At 37.9% G+C, this 25,279-nt stretch overlaps 2 protein-coding genes across 2 annotated transcripts in view; one reads left to right on the top strand and one right to left on the bottom strand.

Annotated features, from left to right (window-relative positions):
- Window positions 1–7,815, top strand: part of INSYN2A (inhibitory synaptic factor 2A) — a 64,403-nt gene extending 56,588 nt beyond the window's left edge. Inside the window, exon 4 of the mRNA XM_077455511.1 lies at window positions 5,113–7,815. Coding sequence (XP_077311637.1) covers window positions 5,113–5,296 — 184 coding nt within the window. The 3' untranslated portion in view covers window positions 5,297–7,815. The remainder of the gene's footprint in view (window positions 1–5,112) is intronic.
- DOCK1 (dedicator of cytokinesis 1) overlaps window positions 1–25,279 on the bottom strand; it is a 613,707-nt gene that overhangs the window by 298,235 nt on the left and 290,193 nt on the right. The window contains exons 26-27 of the mRNA XM_077455510.1: window positions 21,122–21,249; window positions 17,947–18,042 (exon numbers count right to left, since the gene is read on the bottom strand). Of these exons, the coding sequence (XP_077311636.1) occupies window positions 17,947–18,042; window positions 21,122–21,249 (224 nt within the window). The remainder of the gene's footprint in view (window positions 1–17,946; window positions 18,043–21,121; window positions 21,250–25,279) is intronic.

The raw sequence follows: 25,279 nt of genomic DNA, 5'->3' as shown, positions 1-25,279 counted from the left end.
AAAGACAAATAACGTACGTGAACTGCTATAAAATGACAAAGTCTGCCCTTTTCCCCCAATTATAATTAGCACATTATAAAGCTTAAAAAATCTAAACCTCTTAATTACATCTTCCCGCAGCAGGGCACATGAAGTACCGGATTAGAACATCGTAGGAGTAATTATTCTGACTAGTGGATAGATAAATAAAATTTCAGATCAATAATATGCAACCTTTTCTGCATTACCATGGCAGCTGTTAGAGCCCAAGTCATTAGACCAGGAATGTCTCGTTAGAGGAGTCCATAAACATTGGCTTAGGATTTCTTTTTTTACACGATATGCGCACACTGCATAAAGATGCACAATGTATTAGAGTGGAGGAGCTTTTAATTGATATAGGTGACGGATTTTCAATACTGCTGCTCTATGTTTGCACATCCTCTTGCTATTTGGTCTGTTTACATTAGGGCTATGGGGTGGATTTCTAAAGCCAAATAGGTTGTGCACTTTGCAAGGGAATTTTCTCTTAGCCATCATCCAATCTTGTACAAGCACAAATATTGTTTTTCATTTTCCTTGAACTTGATTAGGTATTTGCTAAGTGAATTTTGACCACATTTACTAAGCAAAGGAAAAGTCGAATTGCCTTTAAAAAAAAAAAAAAAAAAAAAAAAAAAAAAAAACACACCCATTAGAGCGTAGCCCCATATTTCCCACTCTTTCCTGCTAAATATTATAAAATTCTTCCTCCAGCAAAGTGTTCACTGGCATCACAGGACAAGTGACATCAGGCCATTGACACATTGACATAACAAGCATTGAAATGTCAGGCAAACCGGTAAATACACAAATCAAATCCATTTATAGGAGCAGATTTACCTGCCAATGGACTAGTATCGCTGTTCATCCAGTCCTGAGATTTGTACAGCCCAGTCTGGCAAGACCGGAAACCTGAATTTTTCTCTGCTAGAGTTTAAGCATAACTAAAAAGGAGAAAAAAATATGCAATACTGTATATTGGATCTTACCAGTCCTTAGACTGCATTATTTTTCACACTAAGAACCTTCTGCAAAAGTATAGAAATACCTGATAATCTTACCGGAAATCCATGGTATTTGTCACTTTTTGTTAGATGAACTGGGGGCAAATCAAATTCTTGTGTAAACTACTAATCACATCAGTCTTATCCAACGGAGATGGACAAAGCCAGGACATGTTTGAAGTCCAACTTGGATGACAATCATGGATTTTTCAACAGATGCAGTAGAGGAGGGAGCATACCCACAAGAAAGACCTACAGGTCTTGTCCATCCCCAGCATGTGACTGGACAGTGAAAAGATAAGCAGCGGACCAATGAGCTATTTTCTCTATCACTCTGCTCCTATCAGAATGCTTCTTACTAGCATTTTAGCACTGGAGCACAACTGATTGGCTCATTTTTCTGATTCTACCTCTGCAAGTCTAAACTATGCTGTATAAGAGGGCTGTAAGGGGCTGCTGGAGATGATAAAAGGTTGCATTGATTGAAATAAAAAAGTTAATGATGTATAATGAACAAAGAACTGCAATAATATTACTTGCCTTAAAGCGGTTGAAAACCTGCTGAATTTTTTATTTTTTTTCTCACCTGCAAAGGAAAAGGCATAATGAGCTAGTATGCCCCTCATACTAGCTCATTATTAAATACTTACCTTATAACGAGGCCCCGACATCTGGCCCGATCCACGCCGAGGGAGCTGACATGTTCCCTCTGCGTTTCTTCCAGGTATCGCGGCTCCGGCGCTGTGAGTGGCCAGAGCCGCGTTATCGTCACTCCCAGCAGGGTCCCGCGTCTGCCGGACTTCCAGCCGAGAATCCCCTGTGGGCATGTGCCACTGCAGTCAGCGGCGCATTGCAAGGGGAATATCTCCTAAACCATACAGGTTTAGGAGATTTTTTTTTCCTACAGGTAAGCTTTATTATAGGCTTTCCTGTAGGTAAAAGTCAAAAAATTACTTTACAACCACTAAGTGCGACTTTACATGCCACTATGGAAACCCTGTATCGAAAATTATGAAGTTTGTATGTTCTCCTTGTGTTGCTGAGGAACTCCTCAGGTATCAAGTCTCCTCTTTTAAAAATATATCGATATGTTAACCAACTCCTTACTAAAATGAACAGTGTGTGTGTGCGCGTATTATGGGGATATTAGAATTACTTTCATTAGTTCCTGCCCTAGATAAACTTATGGTCTCTGTACTCTATAAACCAGTAAGTAGCAGGATTTTTGCCTAGAGTTCTGCTTAAACTCAAACTGCATTGAAGTTCCCTAATGGATATCGTCTGTGATTCCATACCAGGAATAGGAGCATATGTTGGACTAAAACATTTTAAAAAAAAGACAGTCTAATTTTCCATTTTTTCCTTTTTAAATCAGTGAGTTAAGCAATGGCAGGCAGAAAGCTGTATTTTTGATCTCACATTGAAGAGAAGGATCAGAACGGTGTGCAGCAATTACTGAGCATTAAATGTCAAAAGAAATATGTACACTTCAACAAGAGTCCCCAAAACTGCATTAAACGTTAAAAGCTGAAAAACTGAGCTGTGTATGCTGTTTGACAACTTTTAAAAAGGACCTTAAATTTAGCAACCAGTTTATTTTCTTCGCAGATGCCCAGTGCTGAGTAAAATAGGGAAGTTGCAATTGCCAATCTCTCTTCCAAATGCTAAGTGCTCGATTGGCCCTGGTTTCAATATGGCGTGTTTTTTTTCCCACTGACTAGAAATACCCGGGTAGCCAATGAAGTGAGCGCACGTTCACACTGAGTGCGGGATTCAAACCGGCATTTCAGTCCGACTTCAGGGGCAATTTGACAGACATCTGTGCAGGTTCATGCACAGATGTCTATGGAAATCGCCCCCAATGTCACCAAAAGTAGTGCAGAAACAATTATTGATAATTCAAAACACGGCAATAGGCTCTGATTTGGCATGTGATTTGATATGTCAAATCGGACCAATGTGAATATGGGCTCAGAGGAATATCAGCCATCACTGGGCCCACAAGACAGCCAAGCACCTACCATTTTCTTAAGGTGTTTCCTGTCCACCTATTTCTCTCGGTACAGGTTTCCTTTAACGTACATATGAACCAAATCAATAAAATATCATAAGGTGCAACATAAAAAAAATGTAATTTCAAAAGTAATTTTCAATAGTTTTAACTCTGCTGCCTTGATTAAAAATAATCTTTGGTGATCTGCCATGAAGGTATAAACAGGTGCTTACTGAGGTACTGTGTTGACTGTGCTCATTATTTCTAGGTTAAATGTATTTTCTACATGAGGCAACATTAACGAATATGTGAGCTGCACAGTTTTGTTAATGTTGCCCAGTAGAAGCGGTGCCGTTTGGTGGGTAAGGGTTAACTTTGCTAAAAAAAAAAAAAAAAAAAAAAAAAAAAGAGCCTTTAAAAGTTCCCTCCTAACAATATGCCACTATCAAGCTGCAAACGTTAAACACGTCTCATACATACGTGCATAATAAAATAAAAATAACATACGCTGCACTAGATAGGTCCTATACCTATTAATCCATGCCTTGATCTATAATTATAGATGCACAGGTGAGTAATAAACTGCATAAATAATAAACACTCAGCTGGTATAAAGTACAAATGTAAACACACAACTGAAAAAAAAAAGTGCACGAGTGCAAACAGTGCCAGAACCACACTCAATAAATTTGATTAAAATACATAAACCTAACCATTACGTGGTGCCACCATATACATATAACACAAATTAAAATTTAAAAAAAAAACAGAAAGTGCTTAATGCATACCAATGTGACAACAAAATTGCAAAAGGCAAATGGAGGACACTGGTAGAGATGGGGTTTGTGAGCTTGACCCCCTCCCTAGCAAACGGTGCCCAGCATAGAGGCACCAATATGGCAGCACAGGATATGCCATGTACCTAGCTGGAGGTGTCATCGAAGAGAAGTAGAGGGACTGAGAGGCCTTGGGAATGAAGAAGCTCTGGAACATGTGAGGAGATGATCTGTGTGCGTCAGGGAGACATTTAACGGTGCAACAGGCTTAGTTCGAAGTACAAGCGCTGCCTTAAGGTTTCACGTGACCTCAGCCTATAAGTTCAGGCATTAGTGAACACAAGTGAGTCCCCAATTTAACTTTTGTTAAGCCCCACTCAACAACAGTCCCTGTTCAGGCACTTATTGACAAGGCAACAATGCTCTATATCTCGGTCTCCCAGTTGTGCTTTTCAACACATTATGAAAGTGTGGTCCACTTTGAGAAATACAATGCAGTCACTACTGTTGTACATGTGGTCAGGAGGTGGTTGAAAGACTGCAGGACACTAGCAGCACTGAGATGCAACAAATGATAAAAAAACTGGTGAAAATAAGTATTTTATTAAATAAAAGATAGTAACAGTTTAAGATAAACTAAATGCTATTCAGATAGTGCTTACATTTAATTGAAAAATCTTAAAAACACAAATACTCTTAAACAGGGACAAATACACAAACTTTTTTTGTTTTTTTGGGGGGATTTGGGGTGAATAAGTGGGGAAACACCAAGAAAGTGTTATTGCTATCCTGGTGACAACTGCACCCTCCAATTTTTTCTTCATGGGCATCAGACATTAACCTTCCTATCCAAAAAAAAAAAAAATAGGCTGGTACTAGGTATAAAATATATGCATAGCCCTTTTTAGACACTTGGTTGAGTGGGGAAGGATTAGAACCTTCAAGTGTTTATTGCCGTTTGTGTCCCTGCAAGTCTTGCCTCCAAGAAAGTGATGGTAAATACAAAAGGCTAACATTGTCACCAGAACATGAGGCGAGGGTAAATCTGTCATTGATGAAACTTATGACAGCTAAGAGATAATCCCATTACTTTTTAGAAGATTTCTCTCATTGCCAGGATACAAAAAAAAGGAATCTTCCCCAGTTGGACACAGCAAAAAATAAACTGACATGAGTTAACCTTGTCTCATCTATCCAAGCTTTAAAAAAAAAAACATAATTTTTTTTACGATCAACTAATGTACATTTTGCTTCTCAAAACATGCAAGCCAATACTGATAAACTAATCAGCTTATTTCCCATGTATTTTACATTGCAGTGTTGAACTGGATTTCAAACAGCAAGAAGACAAACTCCAACCAGTGTTGAAAAAACTCCATCCCATTGAGGAAACTCAGGTTGCACCTTTGCCTTACCCTGCCGAGAGTTACACATCAACTCCCAAGCAAAAATCCAAAACAGAATCTAAAAAACACGGAAGATGGAAACTCTGGTTTCTTTAGCAAAGTCTGCTGAATACTGAGCCTTGGGCCATCTTAGGCACATGTGTGAAATCCAACAGTTCACTCAAAAAGGGATCTTGTTAACTTGATGTTATCAAGAAGTAAAATGGTTGGGCAGTATGCAGATACCTACTGTGCGTACCAAAAAGGCCTTTATACTTGCAACTCAACTCGCAGGAGCAAGGTATAAAAAAAAAAATAAAAAAAATCACAACATGCCAACTTTTACTAGCATTTCAGTTTTTGGGATACAAAATCTGGATTTAAAATCTGAATTACCAAATGTGAAGAAAAAGAAAAAAAAAAATATGGTCGGAAGTTTGAATTGCTTCCCTTTTTTCCTATTGGTTCAGCATAAGCAACGCATATAATTTGCTTCCGGATTCTAAAGCCTTTACGTTTCAAATGAATAGCAGAAGAAAGATTATAGCCTTACAGTAGAAGGGGTCTTTCATTTTTAAATTTTCTTGTGAAATCCAAGCAGGGGATGTGTGCAATTCTCAGCACATCAAAATCTGGAGAAAGCACAAATTTTCAAGTGGTCGGAAACCAGCGAAAATCTCAAAGGTGTGACTAAGTGTGTGTATTTGCCTTCCCGTGCTAAAGAATAATTGATTTCAGTCATTCTCATGCTAATTTTAAATGTTCTAGAGAAAAGACATTGAATCTGAGCAAGTGCAAAAAGCCAGTCATATCCCAAAGTCAGAACATGCCTTTAATCTCATTGTTCGTTGACAGGGTCAAGGCTACGGGACACTGTTTTCTTAGACCTAATTTCTAATGGTTTCCTACCCCAAAAAGCCCAAACTATTACAAATATATATTTAAATTCTAACTAAAGTTTCCTAACTGGAGTTGGAATATTGTTGGTCTTGAAATTGTTTTTTATTCTGAAGTTTCAAATGCCATACCATTATACAAGAAGCCAAGATTTATTTATCTATTTATTTGATCTTAATTTGGCACTATGTTTGTTACAAATGGTCATACAAATTGACATTTTTTTTTCAATAAAAAAAAATTATGATTGAGAAATGTAATATACATTATTCTATGTCAGTTAGTTCAAAACAGACGTTATGTATATTTATATTTTTAACTAATTTGAAATTAAAGCAATTTAAAATAACCTTAATATTTAAAGAACACAGTGTTAAATCATAAGTTTCTCTTCTTAGCAAAAAAACATTTGCAATCTTAAGGATTGATTGTAATCATTTTGAAAAATATGTATAAGATAAGGAATAATGCAACTGTTATATGCCACTCAATACACTAGATCCTGTGGCTAAACTTTATTTTTGAAGTCTTGAGGAAGAAGTCTAGAAAGAAGTCTATGTAATATTTTAAGCAATTTGAAATAATTGCAATATGCCTTATGGCTAAGTTTATTTAGAGCTTTAGACATTTTTTTTTTCTGCAGCATTTCTGAAAATATCTGCCTCCCAGAGAGATTCTTAAAGCTTTTAAAAATATATATTTTTCTGCTTATATTGATAAATAAAAGTGTAGCTGTATACAGGTTTGAATTGTTTAAAACCATTAGGTCATCTAGCATCACAATTTTACTTAACGAGAATACAGATAAATAGTCTAAGTCAAGTAATAAGTCCACGAACATTGAAAAGGCAGAAAAAAAAAAACAATAGAATATAGAGATCGGGTTGCTACATTTGCAAATGCACCATCTATTATAACAAATCATTAAGAATATCTTCTTATGCCTACAAAGGAAATATTGAAGATAAATCATGTGGCAAGCACTGTTTTATATTTTCAAGAGTTTAATCTGTGCGTGGGAGAGAATTTCAACTTTTCAACCTGGAATATAAATACTATGTACTAGGTTGTTGTACCCAAACACAGTTGTAGAAAGTGAATCGTAAAATATTTTTCAAAAATGATGTATGAAATGGTGAAGATGCTTAAGGTATAGATTTATAAAATTGAAATAATAAAAGTTAAAATTCATCTAGGCAGGTTTCAAGGTAAAAAGCTATCATGTAAAAGGTGCTTTTTTTTCTATCACTATGTGATAATTTGAAGCTAGTGTAAGGATTGTGCATTTTTCATTAATATTGTACAAAACTGTAATTATGCCCAGGTAAAAAAATGCTTTATTGGATATGTCAGACTTGCTTAATAGGGCTACTAAAATTGTACATAAAAAATATTAAATTATTTTTGTGTATAAAACTAGTACATGTAAAAGGAAAAGGAAGAGTGGTTATGTGCCAAGAAGGAAAAGCAATTGTTTCACTTGATGGGTGGGGTTGAAAAAAATGCTACTGTATTTTTTAATGTTTTTTAATTAAAGATACATATGTTTATATTGCACAATTAAAACAATGTTTTAAAGTCCCCAAATAAAGTATTGCCCATAAATTATGAATACACTAGTAGAATATATATATAAAATAATTAAACACTGGTTTTGGTTTGATATTACAGGTTGCATTTCTTTTCCCCACAAACAACCACACCTCTCAGAAAAAATAAACAATTACTATCTATCATCAGATGTACTGTTAAAGATGATTATTTTAAAATGCCATAGATGATTTGTATGTAGATTTTAAGAGACATTTTCTGCACCTTCATTTAAAAAAAAAAAAAAAAAAAGAAGGTAAGTAAGCTGCATTTATTTTCTACAGAAATTTGTATTAAGTAATAAAAATATTAAACATCTTGGAGCCTAAAGTATATGAAACTTTCCTCAACTGGCACAACATAGAATGTTTTAAGAAAACGCAACACCATTAAAACAAATATATATTTCAAAGAATAATAAAAACATGTTTAGATCGATTACCAACACAAAGTATGCCGAATGCCAGAGAAAACCTTGAGGCAAGCTATTTCTAGCCTTATAAATGTTTCACAAGTAGCAGAATTTAAAAGTAGGCATGAAATCAAAACAATATACTGTTCTGTAATAGCTATTCTTTGAAACAAATAGAACAATGCATCTGAAAAATATAAAGTATCTTACTTTTGGAAAGGAAAACTACCATTTCTACAAACTTCTGTAAATAATGAATGCAGAGCGTAACATGTGCTATGTCAAACCTTGCTCTTTTTTGTTGAAGATGCCGACACTTTACCCACACAGGGGCAAGGTGATAGTGTCGCTGCAAAAGGCCTCACCCCCAATCCCCATAAAACTCCCCTTTCCTAATCCCCCCCCCCCACTCCTTCCTCTATTGCAACTTGAGATACTACCTGCCAATTCCAGGTCCTGCTCTCCTGTGCTTGCAATTGGTTGCTAGGTCCAAGCACTGTCACAGTGTTAAGGATAATGTTTCTTTTCCCCTGTTTTGCTGACACCTCTGATTTAAACGTCAAGTTACAATGGAGAAAGGAGAAGTGAGGGATTTGAGGTAAGGTAAAAAGAGAAATGTAATTTTGATCCAGGACTTTTTGCAAGAGAAAATACATACATACAGGGCCGCTGATAAGCCAACACAACCGCACTTGTACTGGGCCTGGCACCCTTAGCTCAGCAGTGGGGCCCGGGCAGCCTCAGACAGACAGTGCAGAATAAAAAAAAGAAAAGAAAAAAGCTTTCTAAAATGACATCCCCACTCAGCCTTTTCTACTAGCTTAGGGAGGTGTATTATTCCTATCTTCCAGGCCCCTCCTCTCTAAAGATGTGCTGGTGGGAGTGAAGGTACTTTTTCTCAGTTTCGGGTGCATGTGCAGTGCCTTCCATGCCCGCTCCACTGCTTAAAGTACCGACTGCCAGCCTGCCACTGCCCATTTCCTTCCCTGACGGAGTGATCTTCCTCCGCTCAGCTACCCACTTAGTAGTCGGCCGAGAGAGACGGAGAGCAAGAGGCTGTGAGGGGGGCAGCAGCAGGCAGTTGACAGGGTCCAGAAGCCGAGGAGGAAGCTGGAATTTGTGGCTGCTGCAGCACAGGGGTGCCTGGGGGTGGGTAAAAGATATACTTATATCACTATCTAAAACACAAAGGCAGCAGTCAGAGGTTCCCCATCACAGTGTGTCACATGACATGGCTGTTGGGTGTGGATTGTTAAATTATTGTCATAAGTTAACAAGGTCAGCCCAAAAGCCATGTCAGGTGACACACTGACAGAGCCAGCCATGGCAGAGCTGCCTGTGTATTATTACAATGCTGATAATCTTAACCTGAAACGCTGCTGCTTCATAATCTGCCTCTTCCTATTCCACTGCACTTCCTCCTCTTCGGTGAGTGGCCCAGTTGCCTTCTGGGACATGTGTGTGTCCCAGAAAAAAATGGGGCCATTCACAAAGCGCCGCACGACTCACGCATGCACAGTAGGAAACAGGCAGTGAAGCAGCAAGGCTCCACTGCCTGTTTTCCTTCATTAGGAAGGAAGCGCCGGCAGCCGATCCGATGGCCGACATCACGGGATCGTTGGACAGGTAAGTGTCCTTATTAAAATTTTTAGAAAACAATGTATTGGCCGGAACGCCCCTTTAAGCTGCCTGTGTTGCTGTTTGTTATGATGGCTTTCACACAGATTTGAATTTCCTTGTTCATCAGGGGATATGTCCACTTGTCCTCCGCTGAGCAGAGTGGGCAGATGGCAGGTCCATGTCCACTCAGCTTATGTAAAGCGGACATGGACACAGCCCACTCTGCTCTAAGGATGGCTGGTGTAAACAAACAGGCTGTCCAGTTACACCTGACTGCCCTCCAAATACGACCTGCTAGATGGAGGGGAAATAGATCCCTTTCTGTTTTGTTTAGCGTTTTGGATTGGAGGTAGGCAAATGGACACAAGTCTGTTTAGATCCATCGCTCAATAGTAGTAAATTTAGGGTCAGATCAGGTCAGCCTGAAAAATGGACCGGCGGACCTGATCAGACCTAACGTGTGAACCCAGCCCCAAGCTTTTCCCTTTAACTGCTTGCCGCCCGCCCTCAGTACATTTACTACGGCAGGGTGGCATGGGCAGGCTGGATCATACACATGCACTTCACTGCACTTTGTTTGAAGGCAGGGTCTATCAGCGGCCCTATACATGCACGTGTATATTGTATAATATATATACACACATATACATATACACACACACACACACACACACACACACACACACACACACACGCTCATAAGTTTACATGCCCTGACAGAATTTATGATTTCTTGGCCATTTTTCAGGGAATATGAATGATAACACAAAAACATTTCTTTCACTCATGGTTAGTGTTTGGCCGAAGTCATTTATTATCAATTTACTCTTTTTAAATCAAAATCACAACTACCCAAATGACTCTGATCAAAAGTTGGCATACCCTGATGATTTTGGCCTGATAACATGGACACAAGGGACACACAAGTTGACACAAAGGGAAAGAATTGTCAAAGGATCTGAAAACATGTGGTGTGGCTGTTTCAGGATGCACAATAAGAAGGCACTTAAAGATAGATGGGCTGCATGGTCGAGTTGCCAGAAGAAAGACATTACTACGCAAATGCCACAAAGTATCCCGCTTACAATACGCCAAACAGCACAGAGACAAGAATCAAACCTTCTGCCACAAAGTCATTTGGAGTGATGAGACCAAAATTGAGCTTTTTGGTCACAACCATAGACACTACATTTGGAGAAGAGTCAACAAGGACTATGAAGAAAGGTACAACATTCCTACTGTGAAACACTGAGGTGGATTGCTTATGATTTGGGGGTGTGTGAGCTACAAAAGGCACAGGAAATTCGGCCAAAATTGATGGCAAGATGAACACAGTATGTTTTCAAAAAATACTGGAGAAACATTTGGATTCATCAGCCAGGAAGCTGCGCATGGGACGTACTTGGACATTCAAACATGACAATGACCCAAAACACAAGGCCAAGTTGACCTGTCATTCGCTACAGCAGAATAAACAGCAGAATAAAATGAAGGTTCTGGAGTGGCCATATCAGTCACCTGACCTCAATATCATTGAGCCACTCTGCGGAGATCTCAAACGTGCAGTTCATGCAAGACAGCCCACGAATTTACAGGAATCGGAGGCTTTCTGCCATCCACAAATACCACAAAAGACTTCAAGCTGTCATTGATGTTATAGGGGCAATACACGGTATTGAGAACTGGGGTATGTAAACTTTTGATCAGAGTCATTTGGGTAGTTTCTGTTGTGATTATGATTTAAAAAGAGTAAACACAGTTGATTGATAATGAATGGCTTCAGCCAAACACTAACCATGAGTGAAAGAAAAGTTTGTGTTATCATTCATATTCTCTGAAAGATGGCCAAGAAAAAACAAATTCTGCCAGGGTATGTAAACTTATGAACACAAATACAAATATAAATATAAATATAAATATATATATATATATATATATATATATATATATATATATATATATATATATATATATTTTTTATTTTATTTTTTTCCAGGTGGGATTGCTGTACTTCCAAATTTATTTTGAAATTTAAAATTCCATTCAATGTCAAAATGCATAATGGTTTTGAGCTATATAGATAATGCCCTTCTTCAGAGCCAGACATATGCAATAATAATTATTTTTACAAGCCTATTTAAACACTTCTGTCTCATATAGGATCATTGAATACCAATCAAGATAATTAACAAATAAGAAAAACATGTAGGTATGTATGGGTCATCAGTTGCTATCATTTTTCCTATTACATTCAATATGTGCCAAGAAAGAACAAAACACATATAGTAAATACATGTACATAGCCAGCTAAAAACAAAATGTACAATTATAATAAAGTTTTTTATATATATATATATATATATATATATATGAGACATTACTAAAAATAAACAAGAAAAAAAAATCAAAGTATTAAGTATAAATCAGAATTCCATCCATTGGGCCATAGTAAATTGAAACAGTGTATCCATTGAACTTCCCGCTTTCTAAGGGTTAATTCCCTGTTTCCGCCATGTCTTCTTTAACCATGAATCTAAATTGAGAAACAGTGTGCACTTTCTCAGTGAAATGTCAGGCTAAGGGTAATTTATCCCTGATGGAGTACTTATGTCTAGCAATTCTATCTTTCACCTTTTGGGTGGTTCCTCCCTCATGGACATTTGATTATGTATACAACAAGACGATTGGCAAGTAAAATGATTTTTAATGTTGACATTATAGCCTCTAAGTGGATGGGAAAAGGATTTCCCTTTCATCATGCTGTTAAATTGAACTCAGCATAAACAGGGGAACAAGCCAAAGTTCCGTGATCCCAAAAAGGTTGTAAGAGGCGAGGGAGGACGATACTGATGAGATTTAACCAATCTGTCATATCGTCTGAGCTTGACGGTAGGAAGGTAGGGGAGGACACTGGAATTAATCCACTGATGGATAACCGTCATGCAGGATAGACCAATGTTTCTTGATTATATTGTAAACCCTAGTGGAATAAGGATGGAATTGTGAGATGAAGGGGAGACGATCAGTATTGCTATGTGTAGATCTGTGATCAAGCAGATCATCTCGTTCTTTTTTTTTTTAAATAATTTGCTTAGGATAACCTTGTTGTTGTAATTTCCCCTCCAATCGGACTTTCAAGAAATCTAAATCACTGACAATCCGGGACACACAAACTAATTGGCTGTGAGGAATGGACTTAAAAACACCTGGAGAATGAAAACTAGAATATAATAGTTGATTACGATCTGTAGGCATATAAGTCACTGACTATATTCATTGATGCTTAATAAAGTATCCAAAAAAGTTATTTGAGTGTCACTGACTGACATGTTAAATATCAAGCCAGAGATTAGAGAGTTAGGATACATATTGAATATATTAAGGACTCTAAGGGGCCCTACCAAATTGCAAAGGTGTCATCAAAAAATCTATACCAACATATGCAATTTTGAATGAATAATTTACGATAGATTAAAGAATTTTCTATCATATGCATGAATGCATTAGCGTATGGGGGGTGTCATTAGAACCCATCACAGCTCCAATGAGTTGAAAATAGTATTTTTCTATGAACATTTTCCTCCAAAACGATCTGCAATAATTATATTAAAAAGGTAATATGTGTAGATGTATATTTGTTTGAGTGAATTAATAGACGTCGGCAAGCCTCTATGCCCAGATCATGGGGTATAGCAGTATATAAGTTTGCTACATCCCAGGTGTTACAATTATATTACAATTTTTTTGTAAGAAGTGTTGAGTATTTCGTATATAGGACTCTGTGGTTTCTATAAGGGGTGCAAGACATTTGTCCAAAAATTTAGCAATAGGTGTAGCGACAGAATTTGTACTACAGACTATAGGGTGTCTGAGTGGATTTAAATGATTTTTGTGTATTTTAGGCAAAACATATATAATTGGTGTCACGGGATGTTCAGGTACAAGATATTTTTTATCATTATCGATAATTTGTTCATTTTCTGCATATGCGATTACCTTTTTAATCCTTTCCTGTATACGTAAAACAGGATTATTATACAATTCAACATAAGTTTTAGTATCTGCCAGTTGTCTCAAAATTGAATTTTCATATGCTATTGTAGCCATGATTGCCATCGATCCACTCTTGTCTGTGGGCTTGATCAGGCCACGCAGACAGGAAGGCGAGAATATCGGATTCTTCCCAACTTAAGATTATTAGATATATGGTCCCGTTTAGTACCATCACGCATAAAAGGATATCCTCTTAAATTTTGCCAATAAATACTTCAGCAGCAGCACATGAAGTGTGAGGGATAAATGGATTCTTATTTCTTAATCCCAGAGTGTGAATAGATGAAGACAATATATCAGAATTGTATATGGCTGGTTTAGAGGAATAGTATGCCTTTAACCGCTAGCCGATTAGCCGCCGCAGTTGTAGCGCGTCAGCATGGCTCAGCTGCGCAAATAGCCGTTATGTTATGTCGGTAGCATAAACGGCCACTAGGGGGTGCTTGTGAGGCACTGGACGCACGTAGCGCATGCGCCCCCGCTCGCTCCCCGAGCCAATAAGAGTGCCCGCCGGGCTCCCGCGAAGCTGTGCTTCCCCGTTTCCCGTTTCAGGGACGAATCTATGCCTTAATTCGACCTTAAAACGCAGCCAAAGATGCACATCATTTCTGTGCAGTGTGCTCCGCAGCCGGAATGGAGCCAGTTAAATTCTCCTGCTATGCAAATTGAATGAGGGGTAAACCCGCATCTAATTCTCATAGGTGTGAACCTGGCCTAATTCTATGTATCCATGCGCACTGCTTTAGGCTATTATAGTGGTTTTTGGGTTTCAGCGTCTAGAAGTAGAAAATAAAACCTGTGAGTTTCTTGGCGCATTTTTTCCAGCGGAAATGCTCCTAAATGCAGCTATACACTACCGATAGCTTTTTTTTTTTTTAGCTTTTTTTTCCCCCTTTTACTGCAAAAATGCTAGTTAAATGCTAACACTCTTAAACACTGCTAAAACTAACACAAAAAGCTATTACCGCTGTTTTTCCAGCATTTTTTTAAGCTTAAAAAAATTCTAGTGTGCATGGAGCTTAAAGGTTTAGAAATTAAATACCAAATATTATCTATTTTAAAGGATACATTACAGACAGCACCTATAGTAAATAATTTAGCACATGCCAAATCTCAGTAAACCATCAACTGTAAACAACTGTATCAGTTACATTTTTGGAACTCAGATTTGAAAATTTTTCTTTCCCCTTTACAAGGGCTGTGTCAAAATAACAGGAGGACCAGTACGAGCCTACTATTGATTTCCTGTATGTCAGTACTTAACAATAAACGCATTGCCCAATTATGTAGATGAATGTCCCAATTAATATTCTGCAAGCCACCACTAAATATTGAGCTCAGTATAGTTAGTTATAAGCACAGAGGGAGTCTCCAACAATACAACAAACTTACTGCGCTATACTTCAAAAACCTAAAAATCACAATAATCTCTTATATGATCCAATAAATCAATTCATATACTACTTGTGTGTTAATCCATCCAAAAAATATCAACATTCCTAACTATTATTAATTACTCATTAAAAAAAAATATTAATATAAAAGGGCATATTCTAAAGTATTCAGTGTGATTAAAATGACATAAAACATATAAAGCATCTAGTCCAACAAAAGTGACTTGTGCTTCAATCAAGTGCATGATCTTCTCATTCCAAAGTGCCAAGCACATTAACACAAAGGGTAGTGTGGTTGGAAGAAAATGGATCATTTGACCATGAGAGTGATCACAGCTGGTGATTATTACCTCTGGTGAGTTTGAAAGATGGAGGACACAAAGTGCAAGCACTGTGGAACGTGATTGAAGCACAAGTCACTTTGTTAATGGACTTTAATTGCACTGGACACTTTATATATTTTAGGTAATTTTGAGGACATTTTAGACCAGCCACCTCTCAACCAGGGTTCCGTGGAACCCTGGGGTTCCTCCAGAGGTTGCTAGGGGTTCCTTGAGCTGTGGCTAATAAACCACCTTTTTGATGGTGCCTACAGAGTTCAAGGTTCAGCACCACTTAGCAAAGCCAGCAGCATGACACCAAATATATGTTTAGCTGTCTTTAAGGGTGGAATTCTGAGCACCATTTTAAGGGGACCACCAGTATAAGGGGCATTGTTCTATTGACCCCTGATGAATTGTAAGGGTTTCTCGAGACCTGAAAATTATTTTTAGGGTTCCTCTAGGGTTAAAAGGTTGAGATAGCCTGCTTTAGACTATTCACATTATATTATTTACTTAATTCTTGAGAATATAGTGTATTTGATAATATTTATGAATTTTAAAGTTTTTAGGATGAACTAGCACACAATGATTATTTGAATTTAATTTATTGTAAGAGAATTTAATTATTATTTTTTTTTTTTTAACGTCTTCTAAATACAGAGCAGTCACAAAATGTTTTATCATTTTGGGAGCACTATTTTAGTTTTACTTCTAGTCACTGTTGATATAGATCATACTGGTATAGTGAGTTTATGCCTTTTACACATGGAATAGACTTAATTTGTGAACATTCCAACAAAACAATACCTGGAGGAGAGAAAACGTTACTGTGTGGACTATAGAAGACAAGTGGATTCCATTTAACCTTTATTTTTATTCAGTTTTTTTTTTTTTTTTTTAACTGTAGCTTACAAAAGTGAACATCAAATCTGGTTGGTTGTAAAGCGCTAGTCGCAACTTGCATTCCTATAATCTTTAAAGTGGAGCTTTAGTCCTGATAGAGGATTTCAGTCTGGCCCCTTTGGCAGGTATAGCTAAATAAAACATTCAAAATAAGTCCCTATGCTGTTTAAAATCCAGTAACACTGGCTCACCCTGCGCGGCACATGCTCAGATGTTCTCCATTTTTGGCATTGTGCTGAAAATCAGGCCAATCAGCTGACAGCCTTCAGAAAAATGGCAGCCTTCAGCAAGAAGAAATAGGACCAATGCTGGAGATAATTTAGAGCACACACTAATTTTGGTAGCATAATTATGAATGTGGAACGCATGTTCCTTGCTAAAGAACATTATTTTTTAAGTTGTTATTGTTTTAAATAAGTGGTAAGGTATTAAAGCCCAACTGAAGCTTTGTAAATTATTGCTGTAATGCGGCCAGACTACATAAAACCCTAAGAATCATACAAACTTTTTTTTCCAGTTTTTAAACAGTAACTCCACTTTTGTTGAGAGAGAAAAAAAAAACATTCCTCTTTGGGTGATCTATGTACAGTACTAAGATTTTAACAAACTTTGTTGCAGAGTCCTGCCTTTTGTTATTCTGAAGAAATCCACGTGTCCATGTGGTTGCATAATCAATCAACTGTGCACCTGCAGGGCTCTAATGGGGAAAAACGCTGGGACCATTAGACGTCCCTTTAGACATAATTTCCTATTGGGCGTATCCCACCAAAAGACTTGTTTTAGGGGATGCCTAAAATCCCAATTGTATCCTAGTGCAGACTTGACTCGGAAGATCAGGGAGCCAATCACACAAGCAGAAAATGTTGTTTCTAGGGGGCATTCTGTGTACAAAACACCTTGAGGTAGTCATATTACATTGCAATTTACAGAAAATTACAGTGCTACAGATTGAAAAGAAAAGGTAATCTTTAATAACACTCAATTACAATATGACTTGTGTCGCAGTTGCATAGGCTATATTTTTTCTTTATTTGCCATTTTTTCCCCACGAAAGTGAAGTTACCCTTTAACAGTCCTTTTTGCTGCAACAACAATCAAAATACCCTGCACTAGCAGCACACAAGAGAGTCAGACTCAACAAAGAGTGTAGTGGTCTAAGCTTCCAGACATGTGACACATCCCCTGCCTAGTACTCCAAGCAACAAGAGCATGTGTACTATTGATTGAAACACTGGATTGGAGGGTTCAAACTGCTAGAGACCCAGACCACCATGTTGTGTGGAGCAGTGGTTTGATTCCCTAGCATGCTGCTAGCTTAAACTGTAAAAGAAAAAAAAAAAATAATCCATGTTTTTTTTTACCTTTTATGCAGCACGACAGCATTAGTAAAATGGATAAAGCTTCAACTGGGTATTCAAACTCTGTAAATGAACTGCCTTCTCCCTGTTCATTCAGGCTCCACAAACCCCCTGCCAGTCACCAAATATTTAACCAGTAAAGTCGAATGAACTTTTAGAACATTGCGGATTGCCAGCTAACCCTTACATACTTTCATAATTACGAAAAGTCACTTACGATGAGCTCTGAATCTCGTCCCATAGATATTACAGTACGGTTAACTGTTCTCAGAAGTTTTTCCATGATAATTTGAACGTGACGTTGCGTTGGTCCCTATACATAAAAAAAACACAAAAAAAAAAAAAAAAACACAAAGTTAGTACATGTGTCAAGGCAAAAAAAAGTATATTGTACATGTCTGCATAATATGTATGTTTACAAGTGTTTTTTTCCCCCCTTTATACAAGTACAGAAAAATAACTGTTGATGTGCCAGAAATGTACTTTAGTATGCTCCCACCTTGCTCCTTTACATGAGAGCACAGCTGCTTTAAATCCATAGGCACTTGTGGTCCACCCTGCTTACTTCCGATTGCTTACGAAGAGGATCTCTCCTCATTGTCTCTCTCTCTCTCCCCCCCCCCCCCCACCCCACCAAAAAAAAATATCCCTGTTCGCAGGCAGAGAGCACAGGAAGTGATCAGCTCCCAAGATTTCTGACAACATCAAATAACATGCTTTCCGGAGAATATCAAGCAGAAAGAGAATTTCATTGTTACGGTTTGCATACCCTTTAATTATAGCAAAAGTCAGCATTAATTATTAATTCCGATTGTTCCAATGGTTAACATTTTGTGGCTGTAATTTCATTTACTCAATCTGAAAATACTTAGCCATTGCAAATTAAATGCACAAAAAAAAAAAAAAAAGGCATTTTGTTAGACTGAAGACCTAGCTATAAATAATTTCATATGTGGAAGAAAACGGTCACATTATACCAATTAAATATACCTATTGTTTTAACATATAAATGAGTTCATGTATTCTTCATGTATTCAGAGGCATATATAATAGATTAGAATATTTGATAAAATCATATTTAACAGTATGACCTATGCACAGATAGAAATGAAAAGCTCACTCATGTGGCCCAAAGCTGAGACGGCCTTAATCACAAGGCTTAATTCTACCTAAAGCTGTTTTAGGGTTACAAGTTATTAGAAACTGCAGATTATCTATTGTTTTCAATTCGACTCTACCTGGGACGCAGCGTCCACATACATAAATCAGCAATAACATGGCTGTCCCAAAGGTGACAGGAATTCCCCTCTTTTACAGTTGGCATTAGAACATTGTAAGACTTACACTGACATCTTGTCCTGGTGAAAACTATAAAAAATGTTTAAGTTTTTACTGCCCTCAATTTCTGTTTCAGAGACGATGAGCACCTGGGCAACTAATGAGGATGATTTGGTCCAGTAGGGATACGAACAGCAAACAAAAATTGGGGGAAGGGCGCTAACCCTCTGTCAAATAAAAACTGACAGTTCCGGGTTTGTCAGGGGCCCACTACCCCATTGCTTGTTATATTTTTACTTTATGCCTTTTATTATGTCACTACTGTATACTATATTGACATAACAATGGGCAGAGAGACCAAAAAGTGCAGCAGGGGGGCAAGAATTTTTAAGGCTGGCCTTTTGAACAAAACAGACATTCATTGCAGTGACAATAAAATTTAAAGGTGCAGGATGAAAGATTTTCTAATGAACACATTTTCAACAGTGAATGTGGTTTTCCTTCAGAACCATTCATTCACTCCAAAATCAAAATGTTAAAACAGCTTTTGGAAGTACTATCGAATAACATTTGCCAAGTCATCGAATGTATTGATAGTGATCTTCGCACCAATGTTCAATCGAAAATCTATTAGTATATGGCCAGCTTAAAGTATATGTGAAACATCATCTTGTAAAACAGCCTATTTAGTTTAAAATGGTAATGAAAGGCCCAATTGTTTGTGTGTGTGTGTGTATATATATATATATATATATATATATATATATATATATTTTTTTTTAGGGCTGTTACTGATTACAATTTTCATGTTCGATAAATTTAAAAAAAATCGATTATTTTGATTAATTATAACACACATACAAATCCAACAAGTTTTAGCTGATCTCCTTGCATTGCAACTCAACTAGTCAGTGGTAAACGTGGTATACACGATATACAAACACCCGACACTAGTTAGTTTCCACAATCCATGAGTTAACTTCACAGGTCACACAATTACATTTTAAATTCAAATGTTGAAAAACGTAGGAGGTTAGTTTAACTTTTATTATAAAATGTATCTAGTATATTGACTGTCAGAACTTTATAGTAGGCAAGAAGGCATCACTTTAGCCAGTCACGCAGACATACCAGAGTGTTTGCATTTTGTTGTTTTCTTTACAACAATGTTAAAAACGGAGGTTATCAAATTTGCCTACACTTAGCTCACTGAATATTCCCAGTTAACCACATCCATATTTACCATCACTGTCCAGTGACGGCACGGACATCGACGTCACCGGACTCCTCCCCCCTTCCCTTCGTTAGCAGACGGAGGTGCTTGGGGAAGGGGGGAGGAGTCTGGTGACATAGATGTCCGTGACATCACCAGATCTCCGACCGAACTCTCTGGAGACCCGGGAAGCCAGGGGAGAGGTGAGTACCGATCAAAAGAATTTTGATCGATCAAAAAAAAAAAATTAAGGAATTAATCTTTCATTTTCCCAGCCCTTATATATATATATATATATATATATATACACATACACACACACACACATATATATATATATATATATATACACACACACAGTATATACTGATTTTACTTATCTTTTTTTTTTTTAATAAGTGATCATTTGACCGGTTCTGTGCTGCATTAGGGGCTTGAAGAAGAGGGGTTGGAGAAACAGCAGCACACCAATCTTCCCAGTGAATGGCTGTGCTGGAGGGCAATTCAGCATAAGTCTGAACAATTGAGGACAGGCAGGATGTGCGGCTAGCACAGTCAGAAAACAGAGAACACTGGGAAGTAGGAGTTTAAAAAAAAAAAAAAAAAAACCTCTATAAAAGGGAACCTGTCCACATAGAAATATAGGCACTGCCACTGCTGACGTGTTTTAGAAAGCACAGGTTCTTTGGCTGTCATACTTGTAGTAACCCAATGACCAAAAACATGCGGCCTAGGCATATTGGGTGCACCTAAGTATGCACTTCTCCCAGCTTTGTAACTCATTAGGATGTACCTTCAAAAACAAGTTAGTAATGGAAGTTACCATAATAAAGACAGAAGTTCCGTAGAAATGTTCCTAACAGGAAGAATGTAATGCAGAATAGTATGTTAATTTACTAACCACATCTTTTCTGTAAAGTACTTCCAAGATGTTGCTCAGCAGCTGACAACAGGCTTCAAGCTCTTCTTGTCTTTCCAAGTGATGCTTCAGCTGATCGGTCATCATAGGAAGGAGGATGTCTCTGCATTCTGAACACAATAAGGTTGTCATGTGAGAGTGGATGATCAATGACTACGTATACTTAAAGGATATCTAAACCCAAAGCAAAAATGTATTTCCATCCAGTGATCTGGCCAGGAACACATTCCCTGTCTTAGGGTGACTCAACGCTTGGATAGCAGCATTGCTAATGTGGGGAGACAGCAAACTGGGAATACATGCATGCAAATTACACCATCTACACAAATGAGGCGAGACCCTCCCAGCTACAGCATTGAATTCTGGCAGCTAATCTTTTATTTTTTTTGGGGGGGGGGGCTAGTTTTGACAGGTACCAGCTCTCAATTTTACAAGCCCCGCCCGCAAGCCTTCTGGGACACGTCACAGGTCCCAGGAAGCTGCGGGACCATTCATAAAGTGCAGCATGGCTCGCACATGCACAGTAGGCAGCCAGCTGTGAAGCCAAAAGGAGTCACAACTAGGCTGCCCACAGTTATGATGCTGGCTGAGGACCCGAAGCCTGGTGAAGAACTGGCTCAGGTGAAAAGGGCACTGGATCTTTGGACAGGTGAGTGTCTGTTTATTTAAAGTCAGCCGTAACAGTTTTTGTAGCTGCTGGCTTTTAATTTTTTCCAAAACTCACTGAAGAACCGGATTGGTAAGTGCCAGTATGTAAAATTTTTGCTTGTGGGTTTAGATACCTTTAAACGTCAGATCCAATTTAACAATACTTATCATGTAGCTGTGATACTCTTCAAAGCAAACCCCAGGTGCAGACCCTGAATTCTAGGCCCAGGCAGTACGTCGGCCTCTAACTTCTGTGCAAGTCGGCACCAATAAATATGCTTACAAGGACACAGACACAGCTTTTAAGATCATCACAAGTATTTAAAGTCAAGCAAAGCAGATTTTAGGGATGCTTTTACATTTAGTTTAATCTTTTGCCAGATCTCTTACATAATAAGGACGAACAGATAAGGGAAAATGCCAGGCAATACATAACATGCAATCAACCATTGACCTATGTTTGTCTTTGTTTTTAGACAAACCTTTAAAAAAATAAAAATAAAGTATGAGTTTAGAACAAATTATAGCTTGCAGTAATAGCTGTGGAAAAAGGGGAGGAGCTGAGAATCATGTGAAAGGTCTCCAAAAGAAGCAACCTGTTGGTATCTATTCAAACAAACATTTTGTGTGGCTTAAATATTTGAGAAAAAGAAAATAAATAAAACGTACAAGGCCTTTAGAAAGTATTCACACCCCTTGAAATGTACTATATTTTGTCACGTAAAAAAAAAAAAAGTTAATGTATTTTAATGGGATTTTATGTTATAGACCAACACAAAGTGGCACATAATTATGTAGTGAAAGGGAAATGATAAATGGCTTTCAAAATTTTTTACAAATAAAATATGTAAAAAGTGCGGCATGCATTGGTATTCAGCCCCTCTAAAGCCTCGTACACACAATCAGATTTTTCTCTGGGAATTGTGTGATGACAGGCTGTTGGCCAAAAATCCGACCGTTTGTACGCTCCATCAGACAACTGTTTTCAGACTTTCTGCTGACAAATGTTGGATGGCAGGATTATACAATTTCTGCAAACAGTCTGTTGTCTGATTTTCCTATCGTGTACACACAATACCACCACACAAAAGTCCATCAATGCTCACCAAACACGACATTAGCAGAAGGTGCCCAAAGGGTGGCACTCAAGAGCTGAAATTCTATGTAGTACATCACTATGTTCTTGTTTGCTGGTTGACAATTGTGTACCATTTGTATGCGAGACAAGTTTACGGCACACCCCCTTCGGACAAAAGTCTGATGCTTTGACTGCGGAAAATTTGATTGCTCGTATGAGGCTTGAGTGAATACTTTGTAGAACCACCTTTCGCTGCAATTACAGCTGCGAGTCTTTTTTGGGATGTCTCTACCAGCTTTGCACATCTAGAGAGTGAAAGGTTTGCCCATTCTTTGCAAAATAGCTCAAGCATCTGAACAGCAATTTAAGTCTTGCCACAGATTCTCAATTGGATTTAGGTCTGGACTTTGACTGGCCCATTCTAACACATGAATATGCTTTGATCTAAACCATGCCACTGTAGCTCTGGCTGTATATTTAGGGTCGTTGTCCTGCTGGACGGTGAATCTCCGCCCCCGGTCTCTAGTCTTTTGCAGACTAACAGTTTTTTTCTAAAACTGCCCTGTATTTGGCTACATCCATCTTCCAATCAACTCTGACCAGCTTCCCTGACCCTGCTGAAGAAAAGCAACCCCACAACATGATGCCACCACCATGTTTCACACTGGGGATGGTGTGTCAAGTGTGATGTGCAGTGTTAGTTTTCTGCCACACGTAGCGTTTTGCTTTTAGGCCAAAAAGTTAAATTTTAGTCTCATCTGACAAGGGCACCTTCTTCCACATGTTTGCCGTGTCCCCCACATGGCTTCTTGCAAACTGGACTTCTTATGGCTTTCAACAATGGCTTTCTTCTTGCCACTCTTCCATAAAGGTCAGATTTGTGGAGCGCACAACTAATGGTTGTCCTGTTCTCCCACCTGAGCTGTGGATCCCTGCAGCTCCTTCAGTTTTACCATGGCCTCTTGGCTGCCCCTCCGATTAATGTTCTCCTTGCCTAGGCTGTCATTTTAGGTGGAAGGCCATGTCTCGGTAGGTTTGCAGTTGTGCCATATGCTTTCCCTTTTCGGATGAAGGATTGAATAGTGTTTCGTGAGAGGATTAAAGCTTGGGATAATTTTTTTAAAACCTAACCTTGCTTTAAACGTCTCCACACCTTTATCCCTGACCTGTCTGGTGTGTTCCTTGGTCTTTATGATGCTGTTTGTTCACTAAGGTTCTTGAACAAACCTCTGAGGGCTTCACAGAACAGCTGTATTTATACTGGGATTAAATTACACACAGGTGGACTCTATTTACTAATTAGGCGACTTGTGAATGCAATGGTTCCACTAGATTTTAGTTAGGGGTATCAGCGTCAAGGGGGCTGAATACAAATGCATGCCACACTTTTCAAATAGTTATAACAAAAAAAATTGAAAACCGTTTTCCTTCCACTTCACAATTATGGTCCACTTTGTGTTGGTCTATTACATAAAAGCCCAATAAAATACATTTACAATTTTGGTTGTAACATGACAAAATTTGGAAGATTTCAAGGGGTTATGAATACTTCTTCAAGGCACTGTACATCCTAGAAATTTTCAGATTGGCTTTTTATTACATTTATTACATGCTCAACAATTAATCCACACAACAGTTTTTATTTTCAGTGAAAAAAAAAAAAAAAAAAAAGCATCTAGTCTGCCTTGCTATGGCCCATATGGTTGTCATGTAAGTCCAGTTGAGTCCCCGTTAGAAACTAAAGTGCCAATAAAAGCACAAAACAGGGCTTGTAAAGATGACCAAATTGATGCAAACCAAGCTGGCCTTCACAAGAGCAGATCAATTGATTCATATCTTAGATGCAGCCAAAAATAAAACAAACACAAAGGACCACACAGCCTCCATGAAACAATAGGTTAAGAAATTTGGGAAAAACATGGTATTACTGTTTGGACAACAAATTCTTGTACGAATAATGAGCCACCCTTTCAAATGTTAGATCCCTTTTGTGAAATCTTAACCATCCTTACACCTCTTTCCCTCCTCAGTTTTCTGATCTTTACTGGTCTATTCTATTTTTTGTCACAGTTCCACTCACAATTTATTCTTAAAAAAGGAATCAGAGATAGTGAGTACTTACACGAGAACCAATTAAAAACTATAGGTCAAGGCTTTACTTATTCCTAATCACTCTGGCCCTACACTACAAGAGGTCTCATGCCTATTGCAATACCATGGTACATTTGTGAAATATACTATATACCCAGTCTTGTCTATAAAAAAAAATACTTAGACAAGCCAAGTCAACCATAAATATAAGATGGTGGTTGTAAATTCTGACCTCTGATCAATTTTTCGATAGAATTATCATGACATGATCAACAAACCATTTTGGCTATGCATTAAGGTTTGTGAAGTAACAGACATTTCTG

The sequence above is a fragment of the Lithobates pipiens genome, unplaced genomic scaffold (genome assembly GCF_037356315.1).
Source record: "Lithobates pipiens isolate NorthernLeopardFrog02 unplaced genomic scaffold, aLitPip1_a1.2 Scaffold_25, whole genome shotgun sequence".
Taxonomy (NCBI): Eukaryota; Metazoa; Chordata; class Amphibia; order Anura; family Ranidae; genus Lithobates; species Lithobates pipiens.
This window is presented reverse-complemented; position numbering and strand designations above follow the sequence as displayed.